Genomic DNA, 21,247 nt, shown 5'->3' on the forward strand with positions numbered 1-21,247 from the left:
AGAGCAGCCAGCTCTCATCAAAGCACCCAGTGACACTGGCCACAATCCAGAATCTCATGTATGAAGAAGAAGAGACAACAGGTGAGATAAAGGGCATGTGATCACAGGATTTTCTCCTGTACCTTGATGGGAAATAATACCAGGATAATACAGCATATAAATAAGTACTAGGGATGTATTGTACAACATGATAAATATAATTCACGCTGTTGTATGTTATGTATGAAAATTGTTAAGAAAGTAAATCCTAAGGGTTCTCATCACAAGGAAAAAAATTTTTTTTCTATTTCTTATATTTTGTATCTATATGAGATGATGGATGTTCACGAAACTTATTGTGATAATCATTTCATAATGTATGTAAATCAAATCATTATGTTGTATACCTTAAACTTGTACTGTGCTGTATGTCAATCATATCTCAAAAAAAACTGGTAGGAAAAAAAAATTAGTTAAAGAAAATAAAATCCCAGGGCTTCCCTGGTGGCGCAGTGGTTGAGAGTCCGCCTGCTGATGCAGGGGACACGGGTTTGTGCCCCGGTCTGGGAAGATCCCACGTGCCGTGGAGCGGCTGGGCCCGTGAGCCGTGGCCGCTGGGCCTGTGCGTCCGGAGCCTGTGCTCCGCAGCGGGAGAGGCCACAACGGTGAGAGGCCCGCGTACCACAAAAAAAAAAAAAAAAAAAAAAAAAAAAAGAAAAGAAAATCCCAGCAAAAATTTTTGTAGATGCAGATAAATGACTCTAAAATTTGTATGGAAAGGCAAAGGAACTAGAAGAGTAAGGACAACCTTAAAAGCTGGAAATCTGCAATATTGTGATTTATCATAAGAAATATATATCCATTTAGTCTTCATCTTCATTCCTAGCTCCTAAAACCCTTGGAATTTCCTAAGTGATGAGACAGCTAAAGGTGTCTTTTGTTATTCATAACTGGCTCTTTCAATCACACACCTGACTTTATGTTACTGAGGTAATATTTGGTTACCAGGGGAACCTTTCATCCCTACCTCCTGACCTGGGGCTGGTGGTGGACTCAATCACCAATGGCCAGTGATTTAATCAATCACACTTACCTATTGAAGCCTCCATAAAAACCCAGAAGGATGGTGTTTGAAGAGCTTCCAGGTTGGTGAGAGGTGCACATGTTGGGAGTGGAATACCCCAGTTCCAAAGGGACAGATGCTCCTGTACACGGGCTCTTGCCCTAGGTACCTCTTCATCTGGCTGTTCATCTGTATCCTTTATAATACCCTTTACAATAAACCGTAAACATAGGTAAATATTTACCTGAGCTTTGTGAGCCATTCTAACAAACTTTCAAACCTGAGGAGGGGATCCTGAGAACCCTAATTTAACACTGGTCAGTCAGAAATACAGATGACAACCTGGACTTGCGACTGGTGTTGTTACCAATAAGGGCTCCTGTGCCTGCGGCCACAGAAAGCCAAATTCTGACAGCGGGTGTTTGCAGCAAAGTAAGGGTTTTATTGCATCACGCCCAGCAAGGGAGTGGGAGGCAAGTCTCAGATCCACTCCATCTGGTCTTTGAGTGAGGGATTTTTTTTGTGTGTGTGTGTGTGGTACGTGGGCCTCTCACTGTTGTGGCCTCTCCCTTTGCGGAGCACAGGCTCCGGACATGCAGGCTCAGTGGCCATCGCTCACGGGCCCAGCCACTCCGCGGCTTGTGGGATCTTCCCAGACCGGGGCACGAACCCGCGTCCCCTGCATCGGCAGGCGGATTCTCAACCACTGTGCCACCAGGGAAGCCCAGTGAGGGATGTTTTGAAGGGTAAGTACAAAAAGGGTAGGATTAATCATCATCAAGTGACATTTCTGTGACATTCAGTTTCCAGGACTCAGGATGTCTCTGTTTTTGGATTCTCTGGCCAGGTGGTTCACGGCTCAAGGGCCTGTTATCTCACCTTGCCCTGGAGAAACAATCTGAGTTTGTACCTTAATGATGATATCTATGGTAGCAACCTGAGTACATTATCGATGTTATCATGTTATTGACAACAGCAATTTTAGTCATCTGACCCTGGTCCATGAGTGTTCAGTTAGCATAGGATTGAGGTCAGAGGGGACAAGAAAGGGAATAAAGTTTTAGACTGAGAGATTAATCATCCACTCAGTAAGGGAACTTAGTTTTAGCGGGACACTCAGTTGCAGTGTCTGAAATGGAGGCAGCCTTGTGGGACTGGGCCCTTAACCTGTGGGGTCTGATGCTGTCTTCAGGCAGACAGTGTCAGAATTAAGTTAAACTTTTAGGACACCCAGTTGGTTCCTGCTGAAATGGGGAAATGCTTGGTGTGGGAAAAACCCCATACATCTGGTGTCAGAAGTATTGAGAGTGGAGAAAAAAAAAAAGTTTTCTCCAATGAAGTTTTATACCACTAGATATCAAGATGTATTTAAAACTACAGTTACTAAGAGAGTGTAGTACTGGCAGAATGCTAGACCCATAGTGCACTCGAAACGAACGAGTCCAGAGACAGACCCACACGTATATGGTCACTTGAATTTTGATAAAGGTGATACCAGAGAGAAGCAAGTCAAAGACAGTGTTTTTAAAAACAGTGCTGGTCAAATAGATATTTGTAGGGGAAAAAATATGGCTCTTGACTCCTATCTTACACCATACACAAAAACTAATTCCAGATTGATCATAGCTTTAAATGTGAAAAGTAAGATAGTAAACTTTCTAGAAAATAATATGAAAAATATCTTCATAACTTTGGGTAGGCAAAGATCTCTTAAGTAGGACACAAACACCATTCATCACTAAGGACAAAATTAATCAATTGGGCTAAGTTAAAATTAGAAATTTCTCTCCATCAAAAGATTGCATTTCATGCATCCTATGATGTTTTGGTGATACTTGTGAGGGAGGGTTCTGGTGTTTTTCTGTAGCAGAAGGAGAAGCAAGCAGTGTGGTGACAGTACTGCCTATTCTAATCTGTGTACACATTTGTGTTTCCGTTACCTCCAGGAAGGACCCTTTACTCTTGCCTCCTCTCTGGGCACTATTTGCACAAAATCATCTATTCTACTCCCTCAAATAAATCCAGTATGTATATGATATTGTGCTATAATAAGAAATATATATTTGGTTTTTGACTCTGGTTCCTGGCACAGAGCTCCTAAATCCCTTGTAGTTTCCTGAGTAACAGGGGTGTAAAGAGTGTCTTTTCTTATTTACAATAAGTTCCTTTAAACCTTATCTGAGTTTCTGCTAATGACTTGACTCTTATGGACCCCTAGATAGCTTCAGATGGGGGCTGGTTGCTATAGAGGAACCAAACATATAATTAGAGGGTTGGAACTTTCAGCCCCACCCTCCACCCTCCAGGGAAGGGAAGAGGGACAGGGGATTCAGTTATTCACCAAAATAGACAATTATTTAATCAACCATATACTTGTGCAACGAAACCTCCATAACTCAGGGTTGGTAAATGCATCCATGTGCTGGGATGCATGTGTGGTACACCCCAGACTCCACAGGGACAGAGAAGCTCCTATGCTCAGGACCCTTCTGGACCTTGTCCTAAGTACCTCTTTGTTTATAATAATAGGAAGTAAAGTGTTTCCCTGGGTTGTGTGAGTCATTATAGCAAATTATAAAACCTGACGAGGGGGTCATGGGAACCCCTGATTTGCAGCCAAGTTGGACAGAAGTGTGAGTAACCTGGGAACCCACTACTTGTTACTGGAGTCTGAAGGGGTCAGTTCTGTGGGGCTGAGCCCTTAATCTGTGGAGCTGCACTAACCCTGGATAGTTAGTGTCAGAATTGGATTAAACTACAGGATACCTAGCTGGTGTCTGTAGAAAACTGGAGAATTGCTTGGTATGGAAAACTCACACATTTGGTGTCAGAGGTGTTTGAGAAAATATATCTTAGGGATGTATTACACAGTAACCTTGTTGGGAGATATGGAAATAATATCTTGAAAAGTTATGTTTTTTTATCTTTCTCTCCCACAAATTTAATGTTATGTCTCAGTATGTGTTTGATAGGAGTGAAATAAAATACTAAGAAAGAAAAAAAAGACTGCATTTGATATGTATAGCTGATTCACTTTGTTATAAAGCAGAAACTAACACACCATTGTAAAGCAATTATACTCTAATAAAAATGTTTAAAAAAAAAAAAAAAAGGACTGCGTTTGGAAACAGAAGAGCAAGCCACAAGGGGAGAATATATTTTTTAACACATACAAGGATTGCTCTGATCATCAACTTCCTCATCTACAGGGTTAAATGAGATAATATGCTTAAAAGGATTAGCACAGTGCCTGGCACATATGAAGTATTCCATAAAATTTGATAGTGCTTCTCTTATAACTGAGGCATCCCAGCAGGAGGACTGTACTTCAAACCATTTACAGGCAAACAGAATCTCTCTCCTCTTTTTGACGCTCCGTAAAGAGCAGTCAGAAGGGTTTCCTCTCAATTCTCTCATAAACCTTATAAACCAGTGTTGATGGCATTCCATATGGTACCCCCTTCAATCCGAAAGCTGCAATCTGCACAGAGACACGGTGTTCAGTTTTAAACAACACAGTGGTAGGGGTAAGAGGTGCAAGGGGAGGATGAGTGGGTCTTATTCTCGGCCGAGTCAGGTCACATTGTGGGAAATCCCCCAGGTGAGCTGAAAGCAGCACGGAGGGGCTGGCAGGAGGGAAGAAAGCTCTCTCTCCTTTCAAATACAGTCTTATTTGTCATAGTAGCCATCAGGATTCCCAGAAGCATGCAAGAGGGGGCTTTCAGAATGGTTTCAAAGGGGTCACCTCATTCCTGCAGAGACAAGCCCAGGAGAAGCCAGAGCCTAAAGGGAGAACACTCTGACCTGTGTGGATGGAGAAGCACTGGAGGCAAGGCCAAGCTCAGAGGCCACCCGTGAATGGGGCACTGCAGTGGTTTGGGTCCCCACCCCTCAGTGGGGAGGGGCAGAACTTTTGAAGAACTTGGGTTTGCCTCTAGCTATCCTCCTTCCTGCTTTTCCTCCCCAGCAGAGGACACAGAGTCTAGAAGCCTTGGGCCACCGATATGAAGCCAGGGGTGCCGAGAAGGAAGACCCTTAACGAGGACCACCCCCATCCGTTTTGAGGGCCAGCAGCCTCACTCCTAGGACAGCACCAAGCATCATCTGCAAACCCTTGCATTGTTTACGGAGTCTGTGTACACCCCTCACAGCCTCTGATCTCACGTCAGCCCTGTGGACAAATGATTATCCTGATCCCCTGTTTCAGTGGTCCAAGTTGAGCCTCAAAGAAACAAAGTAGGGGCTTCCCTGGTGGCGCAGCGGTTGAGAGTCCGCCTGCCGATGCAGGGGACACAGGTTCGTGCCGCGGTCCGGGAAGATCCCACATGCCGCGGAGTGGCTGGGCCCGTGAGCCTGTGCTCCGTTGCAACGGGAGAGGCCACAACAGAGAGAGGCCCACGTACCACCAAAAAAAAAAAGAAAAAAAGAAACAAAGTAAACTACCCATGGTAGTTCTCAGGCTCAGGACTCATCTCATCCCCCTCCATCTTTCCTCCATCAAGATACCAATTACAAATCATCTATACTTCAATTTTTAAAAAAAAGATACCAATCACAGTGGTTATTATTACCATTTTTGAGCATCTCTTGTGCACCAGGCATATGACTAGGTGCTTCGCTTCTATTAGTTTGTTTGTCCTTCAGAACAACCTGAGAAGTAGGTGAGGGTACCCCATTTTACTGGCTCAGAGAGGGTAATAACATAAGTTATCACACTTGGTACCAGGCACTATTCTAAACACTTTCATGTGCATTACATCATGCAGTCTCAAAAATCCCGTGAGAATAAGTGCAAGTATCATCTCCATTTCAGAGACAGAGGAACTGACGCTCAGAGACATCAGGTAAATTGTCTGAGGCCTCATAGCTAGGAAGTAGAGCTGGAATTGGAACCAAGTATTCTTACCACTGTTCCACACCTCTGGCAGTACAGACGACTTACTCAAGGTGGCACATCTAGGGAGTGTCAGAATCCCATGAAAGCCCAGGGTCCTCCCACCCAGCTAACCTGCCTAGAGTAGGGCTGCAGGGATGCTTTGGATCCTGCTGGCAGCCTCCTCCTCTCCATCTAAGAGACAGCTCTCTGCGAATCAATCCCCAGAAATAGGACTCATGGAGACAGACCCCCTCCATTGTGGCAGACAGCCCAGTCAGGCTGACAGAGCTGGCACCCAGCCCAACCAAACTTTTTTGCCAGTTTTTCTCTCTGCCTGATGCTCGCTAGCTGAAACTAGCCCGATTCTCATTTTCTCCCTTGGTCCCCATTGAAAGTGCTGAATGGGAGATAAAAAAGGAGCTTGGAGGCAGGGCGAGCAGGTCCTCAAGCGAGCCCTCCTGACCCTCCAGGAAGGGTAAGAGGAGCTGGATGGGGGTGAGGAGAGGGGTGCTGGGGAGTGGGTTCTGGAGTTGTGAGGCAGAGGTAACCTAGCAACCACTGGCTCATGCAGTCACAAAGCGACAGGCTTACCCACAGAACTGACGAGCCTTCCCATTGACATGTCCTTTTGCTCTTTCCTGCTGGGGCAGCAAGGGCTACTCACCCACATGCTATAGCGGCCACTTTCCTCCGTGAGTCCAGGGATCTCCACAGGGCAGGAAATGGACACTCCAGACAGCCCAGGGCCTGGGGGAGGACCCAGAGGGGCCAAGAGGGGAAAAGGGAAGTTCTGTCTCTGCAATGATGTCAGCCTTCAGGCCCCTTGTGCCTGGACAGCTGGGGGCCCAGGGAGAGAGGGAAGGAAGGTCAGGGTCAGATGCAGTGGGGCCCCGGCCTGGCTTGCTCTGGAAAAGGCAGGCCTGGCCCGCTAGAGGCTCTAGTGACCTCTTCACAGCAGCTGTGGGCTATGACCCAGTAGTGGCTTATAAAATCAATTTAATAGTTTGCATCTAACACTGAAAAAATGAAAACAAAAAATAGGATGAAACTATCAGTATGCATCATATATAACAAGGGTAAGAATTGCTTCAGTTTCACATACACACACAAATGCAGGCACACTTGTGTGCGTGGATTGGGTTATGATGTAAAAATGAGTTTCTTACTATGGCCACAGTCAAAAGTATTTAAAAGTCTCTGTTCTATCGTGTCTTTTTCCTGTAGGCAGGTGGGTATGGGGCATGCCAATGCCCTGTCCTCAACCCTGCAGCATCTCAGTGCTCTAGAGCCTAGCCCCCATCATTAAGGATGTCCAAACTTCCTTCAAAGGAAGCCCTGCCAACTGGTTTTCTCTTTAGGCAAAGATCAGGAGACTTTGAGTCAGGATGCCTGGCTCCTTGCTGTTTGATCTCAAAGTCTCTCCTCTTATCCGATCTCAGGCAGTGCTGTCCGCTCCCCTCCACCCTAACCTGATGGAAGGCTGGCCCTGGGGGATCTCTGGGGTCCCTTGCAGATTCTATGACTCGGACGGTTAATTCTCAGAATGCACTGATTTCCTGCCTCAACCCCATCCTTGGCACCTGCAACCCCAGCACTATATATACAGATCCATAGATTTAGATTATTCACAATTCTTAGCCTTAACACCTATTATCTCTCTTTCATGTCATCACCAGTAAATGCACTTCTCAAACCAAGAACTAGAATACCACCACCAACACATCATATTTGCTCCACTCCTCCCCTCCCCCCTCTCCCCTTCCCATCTGCCCTCAGAAATAGCCTCTATCTGAATTTTGTGTTTAGTGTTCATTGCTTGTTTTTCTTGTTTTATCACGTTTATTATAATTTTCCTTGCTTTTTGTTTCTTTCTTTCTTTATTTTTTCTTTTTTTTTTTTTTAAATTTTGGCTGTGCCGGCTCTTAGTTGCAGCAGACAGGTTACTTAGTTTTAGCTCGCCGGCTCCTTAGTTGCAGCACATGTACTCTTTAGTTGAGGCCGGTGGGCTCCTTAGTTGCGGTTCACTGGCTCCTTAGTTTCGGCATGCATACTCTTAGTTGCGGCATGCATGTGGGATCTAGTTCCCTGAACAGGGGTCGAACCTACGTCACCTGCATTGGAAGGTGGATTCTTAACCACTGCACCACCAGGGAAGTCCTGAGCTTTCTTTTTAAAAATCATCTCCGGGGGCTTCCCTGGTGGCGCAGTGGTTGGGAGTCCGCCTGCCGATGCAGGGAGCACGTGTTCGCGCCCCGGTCCGGGAGGATCCCACGTGCCGCGGAGCGGCTGGGCCCGTGAGCCATGGCCGCTGGGCCTGTGCGTCCGGAGCCTGTGCTCCGCAACGGGAGAGGCCGCAGCAGTGAGAGGCCCGCGTACCGCAAAAAAAAAAAAAAAAAAAAAAAAAAAGCATCTCAGGCTATATGGTCTCCTGCAACTTGCTTTCCTGGACTTAGCATCACATTTGTAAGATTCATCTATGTTGTTGCGTGTAGCTGTGGTTTGTTCATTGTCGTTGCAATATAATGTTCAATCGTCTGAATGGACCACAGCATATTTATCTATTCTTCTGCCACTGGACATTTAGATTGTCACCAGGTTTTTGCTAATTTGAACAATGTTGGTTTGAATATTCTTACACACAGCCCCCTTTGCACATCTGCAAGAGTTTCTCTGGGGTATATTTCTGGGAGAGGAATTGCTGGGTGATATGACATGCAAATATTCAATTTTATAAGATATTGCCAATTTTTTCCCCTAGAGTCTGTTCTGGTTTACACTCCTACAACCAGTCAACAAGAGTTTCTGTCATCCATCTTCAACACTAGTATTAAATTCACCGGTCCTTACTCTGTTAGAGGCCCTACAATGGCTACGGAAATGAGGACCCAATTGGCAGAGCATCCACTGACGAGGTAAGGTCCCAAATGCATTCCCTGCTGACCAAGGAGGTGGAGGGGGCCGGGGTGGGCGGAAGACAAAGGAACTCAACAAACTGAGGGTCCAAGTGGAGATCACCTTCCACTGCCATCAGCCAGGCCCCCAGTGGGTTCTCAGGCCTGAGTTAGCAAAGTTACAAGCAGGGCCCCTCCTGCATAGGGAGAGAGTCACAGGCAGTGGGTAGGAGCACAGAAATTCCAGGGGTTTCAGGGGCTGACTTCTGTTAGTTGGGGGTAGGGGAGGCCAGCTAACAGCAACTTTCAGAGAAGGTTTGCTTTATTTCTTTAAGTCCCAGACTCCTTAGAGGCAAATCGAGGACGGAACAGGAAACTCAGGGGCCTGGTCATCGAGATCCGCAGAGGGTCCTGGGGCAAAACGCCTTGCTTAGCATATCCAGAGTCCATCTATACTCCTCCAGAGGGACTCCCTTCAGCGAGGGCCACCGGAAGGAAAAGCAGACAGTGAGCAGGCAGGTGGTCCCACCAGGCCCCTGGCGGACAGCAGCCCACCTTCGGATCCTCGCTGGACCTACTCCATCTCCTCCTCCAGGGGCAGAAGCACAGCGTCCTCAGGAGAAGGGAAGGGGTGCGGGTGGAGGACAGAGAACCTGAGACGCTTGTCTCCAGCGAAGCGAAGCAAGAGCTTGAGGCTTCCCTGCAGCGACGCAGCCCTGACAGCCACCCTATCGCCTCTGCATCTTCCGGGAGGGGCCCCCACGGGAAAAGGACTCGCTGGCCTAGTCTGGCCTTGGCTCCAGCTTTGGCCCCTGGACGCTGAGTCTGGGCCAAAACTGCCCCTGAGGGCAAGGGGGGAGGGTGACAGCCTATACCTGGCTTCTCTTGGGCTGCCAACAGTTTGGCTTGGGGAGAGGCCCATGCTAGGGTCAGCCCCCTGGCCCTGGAGGTGTATATAATGTACCTTTGCTCCAGTCCAGGTATTTGGATGAGTAGGTGGGTCTATGGCTTCTCTTTCTGGCTTTAGAAATGGTTTCTGAGAGAAAACTGGGGTCCTGGCTCCCTGCTCAGGCATCTTAGGAAGATAGAAGGGTCCCTGGGGCCGGATGGCATGGCTGGGAAAGAACCCTGGGGGAGGCTCCGCTTTGGTGTCACGGGGGTGGTGGTGAAATCCCGGAAGCCAGATTTCAGAGCATCTCAGGAATGGATTCTAATAAGCTCAGGTGGGCATCGCTGCCAGGAGGCTCCATTTGCTTCTCCCTGACCCTCTCCTTCAGTCCAAGGGCTGAGCCAAAACCCGAGAAGAAGTCAGGGTGCAGGCCAAGGAGCCACGCAGACGGCAGGCCACAGAAAGAACTGATGATCCCAGGGATCGTGGATTTCAAGCTGATCCGAGAGGCACTGAGGACCTCCAAGCCCCAAACTCCTGGTGCCCACGGCTTCGGCCACCTCAGCCATCACTCCTTCTTCTCCCGGCACCACCCCCATCCCCAGCACGTGACCCACATCCAAGGTAGGGCTGGGGCAGGCCAGAGCCTGGCCGGAGGTGGGGACAGGGGAGGGCGTGCTGGAAAGGGAGGACCCAGCCCAAGCTTGGCCAAGCCAAGACGCGACCTGAGGCAGGGGCAGGGTTCGGGGAGTCCAAAGGCAGACTGCCTAGCCCTACAGGATTTACGTCATTGCCGATTCTCCCATTTTACAAATCAGAGAAAGGGATGAAGGTTCTCCTGCAGAGCTGCACTCTCTTCTCTAACTCAGGCCATTTCATCCACTCAGCTATTCATCCGTCAAATATCTAATGAGTGTGAACTACGGGTCAAGCAGTTTTTTAGGTCCTGGGGTTATGAGAGTGAGCGAGACAGACAGTCCCTGCCCTCGCAGAGCTGACTCTTCGGTGGGGAAGAATAGGAAATAGATAAGGTGTCAGACGTGGTAAGTGCCAAGGCTATAGGAGGAGGCCTGACCAACAGCATGGCATTTGAGCAAAGAATAAAGGAAGACAGGGCATGACCCATGTGGATCTCAGGGGGAAGGGTGTCCCAGGCAGAGGGGACAGCAAGGACAGAGGCCCTGAGGCAAGAGCATCCTGGCTCTGTTGGAGGAACAGCAAGGAAGTCAGTGAGGCTGGAGCAGAGTCGGGAGGGGGAGAAAGGAGATGCATCAGAGAGGCAGCCGGGCCCACATCGCGCGGGCCTCAGAGCTCACCGTGGTCACCCTTAAGCCATCTCACTGAGTGAGTCAGACGGGAGCCACTGGAAGGTTGAGAGCAAAGAGGTAGCAGAAGGGATCTACTGGCTTTTGAATGGATGGTGGCTTGGACCGGGGAGGTAGCACTGGAGGAGTTAGTGTCCCCGCTCTAGAGATATACAGAAGGTAAGGCCAATGGGATTTGCCGTTTGATTCAAAACAGAGCGCGAGGGGGAAGAGGAGGCAGCCTGACTCCCAGGTGTTTGGCCTGAGTAATTGGAAAACTGAAGTTGCACTGGCTGAGACAGGGGAGCCCACAGAAGGGGCCAGTGGAGGCTGGGGAGGGTCAGGGTTTGGTCTGGGACGTGCGAGATGCAACATGTGTGATGTCTCTTAGAAGTCCGAGGGGAGGTATCGAGTAGGCAGTCAGGTCCATTTGGGGCAGAGATGCCAACGTGAGAGCCGCTCAGATGGGGGAGGTATTTGAAGTGGCGTGCTGGATGGGATCATCAGGGGACCATGTAGATGCGGGGGAGGAGAACCTGGCATGAGCCTGGGGACCCCAAGGCTCAGGGGTTGAGGAGATGAAGAGGAAGCAGTAGCGGAGCGGCTGGTGAGCTAGGAGGACCCAGGGGGGTGAGGGGTCCTGGCAGCAAAGGAAAGTGTTCGGGAAGACAGAGTGAGCACCCACGGTAAGTCCTAACCAGGCTGTTCCCCAAAGCTTAACTAATGATGCTATAACATCACACAAACCTTAGACCGGAGGGTCCTCACGTGTAAACGTCCCTTACCACCTCCAGGCTGCCACGCACTCAGCCCTGCAAGCCTGACAGATGGCGTGAAGTTCTAGCCAGAGGGTCTCGCTCCCTGTGATCTGAGCCCAGGCCCCTCTCGTCACAAACTGTGGCTTAATGCCCCCGTCCCCACACCCTCCTCTTTAAGATGCCTGCCTCTGTGTGCTCACACCTGCACTTCACTGCCCTGTCTCAGAACGCCGAAAGGACCCCAGGACTAGGGTCTCAGGAAGCCGGGCTTCCTGTCTCACCTCTGCCTGACTCACTGCGTGACCCTGAGCGCATCCATGCACTGCCGTTCTAAGTGCCCCCAGGGGTAAGGTCGCAGTGGCTACAGAGGCCCTTCCAGCTCTCGCCATCTCCGGGCTTGTGGTTTTACTAGAGGAAGTGGGCCAAGTGCTGCCTCTGCTCACCAGCCTCCTCCCAGCCCCCCGGAGTTCCTGGGGTCCACTCAGGCCCCCCTTCCCACAGCCTCAAACCCTTCACAGATCTCACCAGGAAGCCTGTCTGCGTTGTCAGGGACGAGTTCTCTCTGGCCGCCTCACCTCAAGCCACACTCTTACCCCGCTCTCTGATCAGGATGCCCACCACCTCGGTCCCCATTGGAGACCCGCAGTCCAATCGGGATCCCTGGCTTTCTTCTGGTGGGTACTTGGGCCACAGCCCCTCTGCCTTGGGGTTATACCTGTGCTTGGCTTGGGTGGGTGCCTGAGAAGGAAAGGGCCATTGCTCTTAGGTCAGTGGGGTCTGGTGGAGAACCCCACTGTTTTCCTGATTTCCTCAGGCAGCTGCATTTGCATTATTCCCCAACCCCAAGTCCTCAGAAATGCACCCCTGCTTGGCTTTGATGTGTCTGAGGAGTCATAACAAGCAGAGGACAAGCAGATTTGGACAACAGTCATGTGACTTACAGCTCTAGCCAGGAACAGTACTGGAAATATTGTATTTCATAACCTGTGTGCTCAGGCACCAGCCAATCAGAACAATCAGCCATAGATAGTGTGTTGGGGGGCGGAGGGGGAGGGCAGCATTTCAGAGGCCTCTGCTCTGCCAAGCCTTACCCTCTCCCTTAAGGGCGGGGAGGATCCTGGGGAAGGGGCAGAGGGGCTTGCAAGGCTTGCTGCAGTGCTCGTTACCAACCTTGCCAGGAGTCACTCAGTATTTTAGTAACTGCCACAGCATATCGACTGAATCTGTCCCGGCTTTGGGCTCCTAACAGAGGCAAAGCTGAACTAAATCACAAACATCTTGGTACATGTAGCCAAACGTTCTCCAGCATCTCCCAGTAAAGCCACAGGCTAGGACACCAATATCAGCAGCCACCGTATCCACCAACCCCCCAGTGGTGTGATTTCTACTCCTTCCCTCAAGGGCACCACCTCCCCTGTGAAACTACCCTTCCCTTTAAGATGCAGGAAGACGGGGAGGAGAGGAGTCTCTTCCACCTCCCCTTCCACCTCCTCTTCCAGTCCTCCCCACACCCAGTGTACAGGGAGGGCAAGGAGGAGAGCCCCAGATATCAGCTGGCTGGATCTCGTCCCCTCCTTCCAGAGGCCTGGAAGAAGGAGTTGAAAGACCTGGCTTCCCGGGTGGCCATCTTCACCAAGGAGAATGAGCTGAAGAGCAAGGAGGTGGGTGCAGAACAAAGCAGCTGTCTGAGAAGAGAATGAAATGGACTCACTCCTTTGTAACTAAGTCCCTCCCACGTGGCTTCCAGCAGATCAGCGTAGAGCGAGTCTTCCTGAGAGGCGCTACTGTTGGCACAGGGGCAGGGGCCCATGAATTCAACCCAAGGGAGAGGGTCCCAGTGAGGGTTCAGAGGACAGAACGTACCAGGTGGAGAAATCCAAGAAGGGCTCATAGTTTAGAAGTGGATGGGGAGAGGCGTACCTAGTGGAGGCACACAGCATAAAGGCTCACAAGCTGGAAAATGCAGGGCATCTTTAGAGACCAGAGGGCTGAAGAACAGGGTACAAGTGGGCAGCAGTGAGGGAGAAGGTGGGAGAAGGGCTGACTTTGCATGTAGGCAAGATCAGCTTGTTTCTCATTTCTGAACTTAGTTTCGTGTCTGAGAAGGGGTGGAAAATCCCTGAAGAATTTCAGACAGAACGGGGGTGGCCTCCTGGGTGCTATTTGCTGATAAACCAATAAGGACAAGTGGGAGGCAGCTTGAAGGTGGTTGAAATTGGTCCTAGGACAGGCCCGGAGCTTTGTGGCTGAGTCTGGTCCTGCCCTTGTCTTGGGCGACAGAGTTTCTCGTCCCTGCTCTGCAGCTAACTCGCTGTGACACTCAGGGCAACTCAGTTAAGCCGTCTGGGTCTCAGTTTTCTTATCTTTATTTTATTTATTTATTTATTCATTCATTTATTTATTCATTCATTCATTCATTCATTTTAGTTTTCTTATCTTCAAAATGGGGAGAAGGATACTACCAGTCTTAATTGGAGTTCCAGGGGCAGGAGTTCCTAGGCCTTGTGCCCACAGGCCTGGCTCAGGAAGGTTTCCCAGGGCAAAGAAAAGATGGCAAGCTGTGGGGCACAGTATCCTACACCAAGGCAGGATACTGTTTTCAAATCTCTGATGGGCTGGGGGGAGGGACATGGGGAGGGCCTACCCAAGAAGAAGTACAAGGACCACCCGAGAACCATGGGGGGCAGCCAACATTCAATGAAATTCCAGCAGGAAGAGCAATGGCTATAATGGAAGGGCCGCCCCGCTGGCAAGAGGGGTCTAGGACAGGGTCGGGCTGGCCGGGTTGATATCCTGGGTCCCTGGCCTCCTCCTCTTCTTTTCCCCCTTGTCCCCTCTGCTTTCTCCTCTTTCTCCCTCTCTGCCTAGAGTCTCTGGCTGCTTTTTTACCAGCAGAAGGAGCCTCAGCGGGAGCAGGGGGCAAAGTACTCAGCAGAGACTGGTAGGCTCATCCCTGCTTCCACCCGGACCACGGCCCGCCACCACTCCCGCCAGGGCGTACGAAAGCACCCTGCGAGCAGAGATGGAGGAGACCAGACCTTCATCCTACAGGATCAGGAGTTGCTGGTGAGGCGCTGGGAAGGTTGGGGGCCGTGGACCCTACAGAGGCCCTAGTCTGAGGGCAGAGAACATGGTGGTACCTGCTCCCAGGCTCACAGGGATACAACTAGGACGCTTGCAAACTGCTTTCAAGCCTGGTTTCTCCCAGGGAGCCTTGTGCCTGAGACCATAAAGCTCGAAAACCCCAGACCTGGGAGTCAGGAACCTGGATTCCAATCCCCAGCTGCCTCTAGTTTTCTGTCTGAGCCTTTCCCTCTCTAAGTCCTTTTCCCTCTCGGGACCTTAGTTCCATGATTTAGCCAAACTGGGAGCACAGACACGTTGTCACAAGGTCTGTTCCAGCTGTGGCACCGGACGTGTTACTGAAGGGAGACACGGCGGTGGAATGAGAAGCCTGGAGGTGGAGGCCCTGCCTGGCGTGTCTTCACCACGCCCAGCCTGCTGCCCCCTGCAGCCTGCAAGGCTGGTCGCAGCCACCTCCCCACACCCTGGAGCCGTCTGCTCTGTGCTGCAGCAAAGCATAAAGCACCCCCCACCTCTGTGTTCGAGTGTCCCATGGGGGCCTGAGAGGCACACAGGAGTCGTGCTGGTGGGCGAGGCAGTGAGAGTCTCTGTTCAAAGGCGCACACGTTCTCCAGGAGAGGCCAGACCATGACAGCATCCTGACACCTTTCCTGTGACCAGTGCTTTAAAGCACGCAGTCCCCTTGGAGCCTTACGACAGTTCAGGGAATAGATAGAACGGACAGGACCCCATTCCACAGATGCGGAGGCTGAGGCCCCGCCGGGTGACAGCCCACGGCCCAGGCCCCCGGAGAGGGAGCAGCACAGCAGGGGCTAGAACACAGTGCTTTCTCCACCACAGGGCGGCCTCACCTTCCCTGGAAGTAGGTTCTCGGGTCCTGTGGGGAGGGGGCACAGGGCAGGTAAGTTGGACGCGGAGAATGGAGAGGGACCCCGGGCAGATGGGGACTGGGGTCACCTCAGTGGGCAGGTACCCGGGGGTGAGGGTGGGCAGCCTAGCAGTCGCAGGCCTGGGGAGAGGCCCGGCCCAGTTTCCGCTCTGCCAGGGATGAGGCAGACCTGCTGGGCACTGACAGCGCCCCTTGCGTCCTGGGGAGACTGACCACCAAGCGCTGAGGGAACCCCCACTTTCCTAGCACTCTGGGGGCTCCGCCTCCCCCCGTGGGCCCCAGCTCCACATTGGCACGGCCGCCAGCAGCAGCCTGGCCTAGGGAGCCCCCATAGCCCTTCCAAGACAGAGCTGCATCTCTTGCCGACGATCCCTGACTGGAGGACGCCGTGGGAAAAGGGCCCTGAAGTAGCAGAGATGCCGGAGGCTGAGAAGGCTGAGAAGGCGGCTGGGAGAGAAAAACACAGGGCTCTGGGCGGGAAGGAGCCCCCGGCCGAGCAGGACACAGAACCAGCTGACTCCGACCCTCAGGCCGCCCACGGGGATCACCCCACCTCTTTGCTAACACCTCCAATCTCTGAACTTGGGAACTTCAGGGCGGGGAGGCCCACAGGGTCCCTGAGATCCCCACACCAAGGACCCAAGCATTCGGGGCTCGGTGCGTCTCTGAGGAGCTGATGGGCCAGCCCTGACCTTGCCTTCCCAGTGAGGGACTTTGGGGTACAACCAGCCCAAGCAGGGCTCAGGGATGAGGGGTCCAAGTGTCTGATTCTGAGGCTTTGTTCTGCCACAACAGCTCTGCGCGGTGTCCTCCTCTCTCGAGGCCTCCGATGCCTCATCTGCCCAGTAGGGAGGTTAAGAATCTTCCTCCAGGGCTGTCGGCAGAGAAAGCTTTCTGCAAAGTGTAAAGTCCCATGCGGAGGGGAGGCAGGGACCATCGTGGGGACCTGTCTAGCCAAACAAGGGCTCTGGGAGACCACTTCGCGGGGAAGGCAGCTGTGCAGCCAGCTACAACATGCTGTCCAGCCAAGCTGACCCAGGCCTGTCCTCCTGCCCACAGATCCTGGAGCTGCTTTCTCAAATCCTGCAAACAGACTCCTTGAATGCTATCCAGTTCTGGCTACTCTACGCGCCCCCCAAGGGTGAGGACACAGTCCCGGGCCCAGTACCTCGTCTGAGTGGAGACCACTGAGGGCTGTGTCCACTGTTTCTGCAGGACTCAGGACTCACTCGGCTCCCACCCCAGGGCCTTACACGGGGGCCTCTCCTCCTTTTTGGAGCCCCAAACTAATCTCTTCCAGCTAGACAACGTCACTGTTCCCTCCTCCACATTCCTCAGCAGGGTTTCTACGACCCTGCTCCTTAGAGGGGACCCCCTCCTCCACACTGACCGCAGGCCTCGGCCCCTGGGAGGGAGACATTCAAAGACCATACTTAGCAGACACAGCCTTTAATCCACCACTGTGGGAAACTCACATGCACAGAGATGCAAGTGCACATACATAAGAGCACACACACATGTGCACATGAACACATAAATGGACGTACACATACTCACTGGGGCGGTAGGTGGAGGGTGTATCTAAGTGGGAGGGTGAGGAGTGATGAGAGCCAGAGAGCTGACTGGACAGGAGAGTGGAAGAGGAGGAAGGGGAGGAGGGCGGGTCCCCAGCAGGCTTCCCAGGGGGCCAGGGCGTGTGGTGGCAGGCGGACCAAGAACCAGGTACACTCGAGGGAGGTGTGGAAGGCCGAGGCACGCTGCACACACAGGGGCCAGAGAAGCGTGGCCTTCCCCATGGGCCCCCGCGGACAGAATGTGAGATGGTTAGAGAGAGCCACCTGGGCCCATTGGGCAGAAGAGCTGGAGGCCCTGCTCCCCGACTTTCCCACCTCGCAGCAGGATGGGGGCCGAGGAATTGCCCCTGAGGATTCTCCCCTGCCTGTGCTTACAGAGAAAGACATGGCACTAGGCCTCCTGCAGACAGCAGTGGCTCAGCTCCTTCCCCAGCCCCTAGTCTCCATCCCAGCAGAAAAACTCCCGAACCAGCTCCAGGAAATTCAAGAACCACTTCGAGAGAGGCAACAGCTACCCTACAGGTGGGCTTCACACCCCTCAGCTGCCCCTCTCCTCCCTAACATTCAGCCACCTGTCCTCCCAGGTGAGGCCACTGGAGGCCAGAGGAGGGAGCCCGGTGCTGGCCAGAGCCTGGGTTGCCTAAGCCTGTCCTGGAGGAAGAGGCCTATGCTCTCCCCTGGACCCCCCCAGTTCTACCTATGCGACTTGAAAGCTTACTCTGCCAGAACGGACTCCAGGGGCCAGCTGTGGGGATGCTAAGGGAGTAGCCTGTGTCAGTTATAGCAAGACAGGGCTGGGTAAGCCACATCTAGATCTCCAGGAGCTCTTGGTCTTTGGGAAAACACGAGCAGAGAAGGAACGGTGACACAAGACAGGCAGAAGTACCTTTATGCCGGTATTAAGTCCTCTGGATGGCTGGAGAGAAGGATTAATGATGAGCTGGGGATAAGGGAAGATGAGGGATGTCCGCACACAGCAGGGGAGTGGGGCCTGAGTGTCAGCCACGGGACCAGCAATCCTGAGTGCCTACTATGTTTGCCTGACACCGCTGGGTGTTTAACACATTTCTAGTCCATACAGCCACCCACGGAGGCAGTATTACCTCCATTTTACAGATGAGAAAACTGAGGCTCAGGGGCAGTTGAATGACAGCCCAAAATCACGCAGCTGGGCAGCAGAAAAGCTCGGATTCACCAGGGAGCTTATTGAAAAGGCAGATGCCTAGAGATTGTCATGCAGTAGGGGGTGAACACGGAGATGTGTATTTCCAACAGTCCCCTAAGTATGTCTGATATGGCGCCTGGGGACACTGCTGGGATGGATAGCATTTGAACAAGCAAATGAGAGGGTGGGGAAAGTCAGGAGTGGAAGTCAGAAGTGGGAAGGGTTAGGGAATGTTACATTTGGGAGCGGCTGGAGCGCGTGTGGGCGGATTGGTGAGAAGGGGGCGGCATGCTGTGCTGGCTTGGATGTGCTGAAGGTGTGGGTGCTTGCTCTGGCCCTGGACTTGGTTTTCTTTTCCATTTTGAGACCAAGGGTGGCACAGTGGTAAGGCAGCTTCACTGTGACCTTGGGCAAGCCACCTCCCATCTGCGAGCCTCTGTTTCACCTTCTCAAAACCCCCTCTCCTGGAATCATAGGGAGGAAAAATTACATCGGGTGCATCAAAAGGCTTGCTGAGTGCAAAGCCAATACAAGATATGAGTGTTATCCATGCTCATCAGTAATTCATTAGCGAAGCAGGGTTTCTGTCTTCTCCACTCACACAGGAAGGCTTCCCGTCTGCAGGGAAGCAGCAGGCCAAGGGAGGGCAGGTGCAGTGGGCTCCCTACAGCTCCTTACAGAAGGGCCTTGGTTCCCTGTGGCCACAGCGGGCGATGGAGTCACAGTTGTTGGGGTCCTGCTTGAGGTGGGGCCATCCCTGGACAGACACCAGCTGGCTCTCAGGAGGGGTGGCTCTTGCCTCTCCCTGGGGCACCTTCCCCACCTCCCTGCCCACGCTGCCACTCTGCTGGCTGCACGGCTCCCGCCTGACCTTCCCAGCCTCTCCTTGTGTTGGTTTTAGCCAATCTCTGAAGAAGACGAAGACACCACCTCTATCAAAAAGCAAAAAACCAGGTAAGAGTCCACATAGCAGGTCATTGGGGGCTCACAGAGGCCCACCATGGCTAGATTCCTCAGGGGATACAAGGACCCCCTGGAGATGGGGCCCTGCCCAAAGAAGCGGCTCATTTCATCCATCCATCCATCCGTCCATCCATCCACTCATTCGGTCAGCGGATCCTTAATTAGTACCTAAGCACTAGCTTCTGGGATCACTGGGGGAGAATTTGGAGACGAGTTCCTGCTGCCGTGCAGCTTCATCCTAGGGAGAGGAGTGCAGACCACAAAGACACCGGAGGCAGATGGGTGCCCAAGGAAAATGACGGGGCAATGGCAGAGTCAGGAGGACTATAGCAGGGTGGGGAGAGGGTCCCTTGAGCCAAAAGGCAGGAAGGATCCAGCCCTCTCTGGGTCAAGGGAGAGCCTGCGAGCAGGGCTTCCACCTGCCAGGTGTGTTGGTGAAAGAGCAGGCAGGCCAGGGTGGCCGGAGCCTTGTGGGTTGGGGACAGTGGTAAGAAATGAGATAGGTGGGCAGGGCCGGCCTGTGGGAAAGGCCAGGCATGTGATCTCATAAAGAGAGCATGGGGTTCACTGGAGGGTTATCAGCGGGGTGTGGTGGGACCCCTCTGGCTGCTGTGTAGAGAATGGACTGTGGGGTCCCAGAGGGGATGAGGGAGACCAGGGAGGAGGGGTACCTTAGACCAGAGTGGTGGTGGGGCGGGGAGGAAGGTTAGAGGGGAGAGGAGAGGACAGGTACTCTCGATGTACACTGTTCTCCCCCACTAGACTGTAAAGGGTCCTGTGTTCCAGGCAGCGTGTCTGACACAGAGTAGGTACTGCTCAGACATCTGTGGCCTGGACGTAGAAGAGGGTGGTGAGGCTGGGGGAAGGGAGTCAACCCCTCCCAGGTTGCCAGGAGAGCCCGAGTGGAAGCCTGGCCTGACCCAGGCATGCACACAACCACCAGGTCCTAGCGGGGAGAAGGGGTCTCCCCAGATCTCCTGGGCAGCTCCCAGGTAGGGGCCTGGCCCCTCACGCTCTCCTGCCTGCTGTGTTCCCCCCCCCCGCCCCCCAGAGAACACTGGGAAAGCACAAGTTCTTCACGTGCACTCCAACCAGAACCCAGAAGAGAAGGCAGCAAAGCCAAAGGCAGAGGGCTGAGGAGTTCGCACCACTTTGCCCACCTTGCTCAAGAAGAGCCCCTGAGTTCAAAGATTCGGCCCGCACCTCCTCAACAGCAATACCGGTTTTCCTATCACATGGAGCCTATTAAAATACTGTCTTCCCCTTAAGAGGACAGTTCTGCTCTCCTACCAGGAGGTCTGTGCTTGGGTAGTTTGTTCCAAGGGGCGGGGGGGGGGATGAGCTGTACCAAACCATCCCCATGTGGGGCTTCCCTGGTTCTGTTAGGTTCCAGAGAACTGAAGGGCAGGTCGTAGATGGGGCTCTGCTCATCGTTGAGCCAAGTCTCACAGGGTTCTGGGTAGATAAGAGCAGAGGGTGGGAAGTCACAGGCCACTTTACAATACTGATCCATACCAATTATTGAGTTTCTACCAGGCACTGAGGTAGGACTTAGGTACTAGCTAATTCACATAGTACACTATGTGAATTGTTGTACGTATTTTATATATGATACTATGTTTGATGTTCCCTAAAGCTCTATGAGGTAGAGAATCACTCCCATTTTATAGATGAATAAACTGAGTCAGGCTCAGAAAGGTGAATTAGCTTGTCCAAGGCCACACAGTAAGTGACAACCAGGATCCAAACGCAACATGTCTGGATCTAGAATCCCTGCTCCTATCTGCTGTACTCTGCTGCCTTATGAACAGC

General features: G+C 52.2%; 1 protein-coding gene across 1 annotated transcript; it reads left to right on the forward strand.

Moving 5' to 3' along the window:
* Positions 1-1,590: 1,590 nt before the first annotated feature.
* On the forward strand, positions 1,591-20,722 carry TBATA (thymus, brain and testes associated). Its single transcript, XM_067025440.1, has 10 exons — positions 1,591-1,788; positions 8,677-8,830; positions 10,087-10,322; positions 12,279-12,434; positions 13,342-13,421; positions 14,653-14,826; positions 16,793-16,874; positions 17,685-17,829; positions 19,374-19,426; positions 20,487-20,722. The coding sequence occupies exons 2-10, from the start codon at positions 8,784-8,786 to the stop codon at positions 20,570-20,572; spliced, it is 1,059 nt and encodes a 352-aa protein (XP_066881541.1). The 5' UTR covers positions 1,591-1,788; positions 8,677-8,783; the 3' UTR covers positions 20,573-20,722.
* The last annotated feature ends 525 nt before the right edge of the window (positions 20,723-21,247 follow it).

The sequence above is a fragment of the Kogia breviceps genome, chromosome 2 (genome assembly GCF_026419965.1).
Source record: "Kogia breviceps isolate mKogBre1 chromosome 2, mKogBre1 haplotype 1, whole genome shotgun sequence".
Classification (NCBI taxonomy): domain Eukaryota; kingdom Metazoa; phylum Chordata; class Mammalia; order Artiodactyla; family Physeteridae; genus Kogia; species Kogia breviceps.

What these genes read in the sequence shown, in the direction of transcription:
- TBATA (XM_067025440.1), top strand. Translation starts at nt 8,784, where the DNA reads ATGGCTACGGAAATGAGGACCCAATTGGCAGAGCATCCACTGACGAG. An exon ending in ATGAGCTGAAGAGCAAGGAG is followed by an intron (nt 13,422 to 14,652) that starts GTGGGTGCAGAA and finishes CTTTTTTACCAG; the next exon opens with CAGAAGGAGCCTCAGCGGGA. An exon ending in AGGCAACAGCTACCCTACAG is followed by an intron (nt 17,830 to 19,373) that starts GTGGGCTTCACA and finishes TGTTGGTTTTAG; the next exon opens with CCAATCTCTGAAGAAGACGA.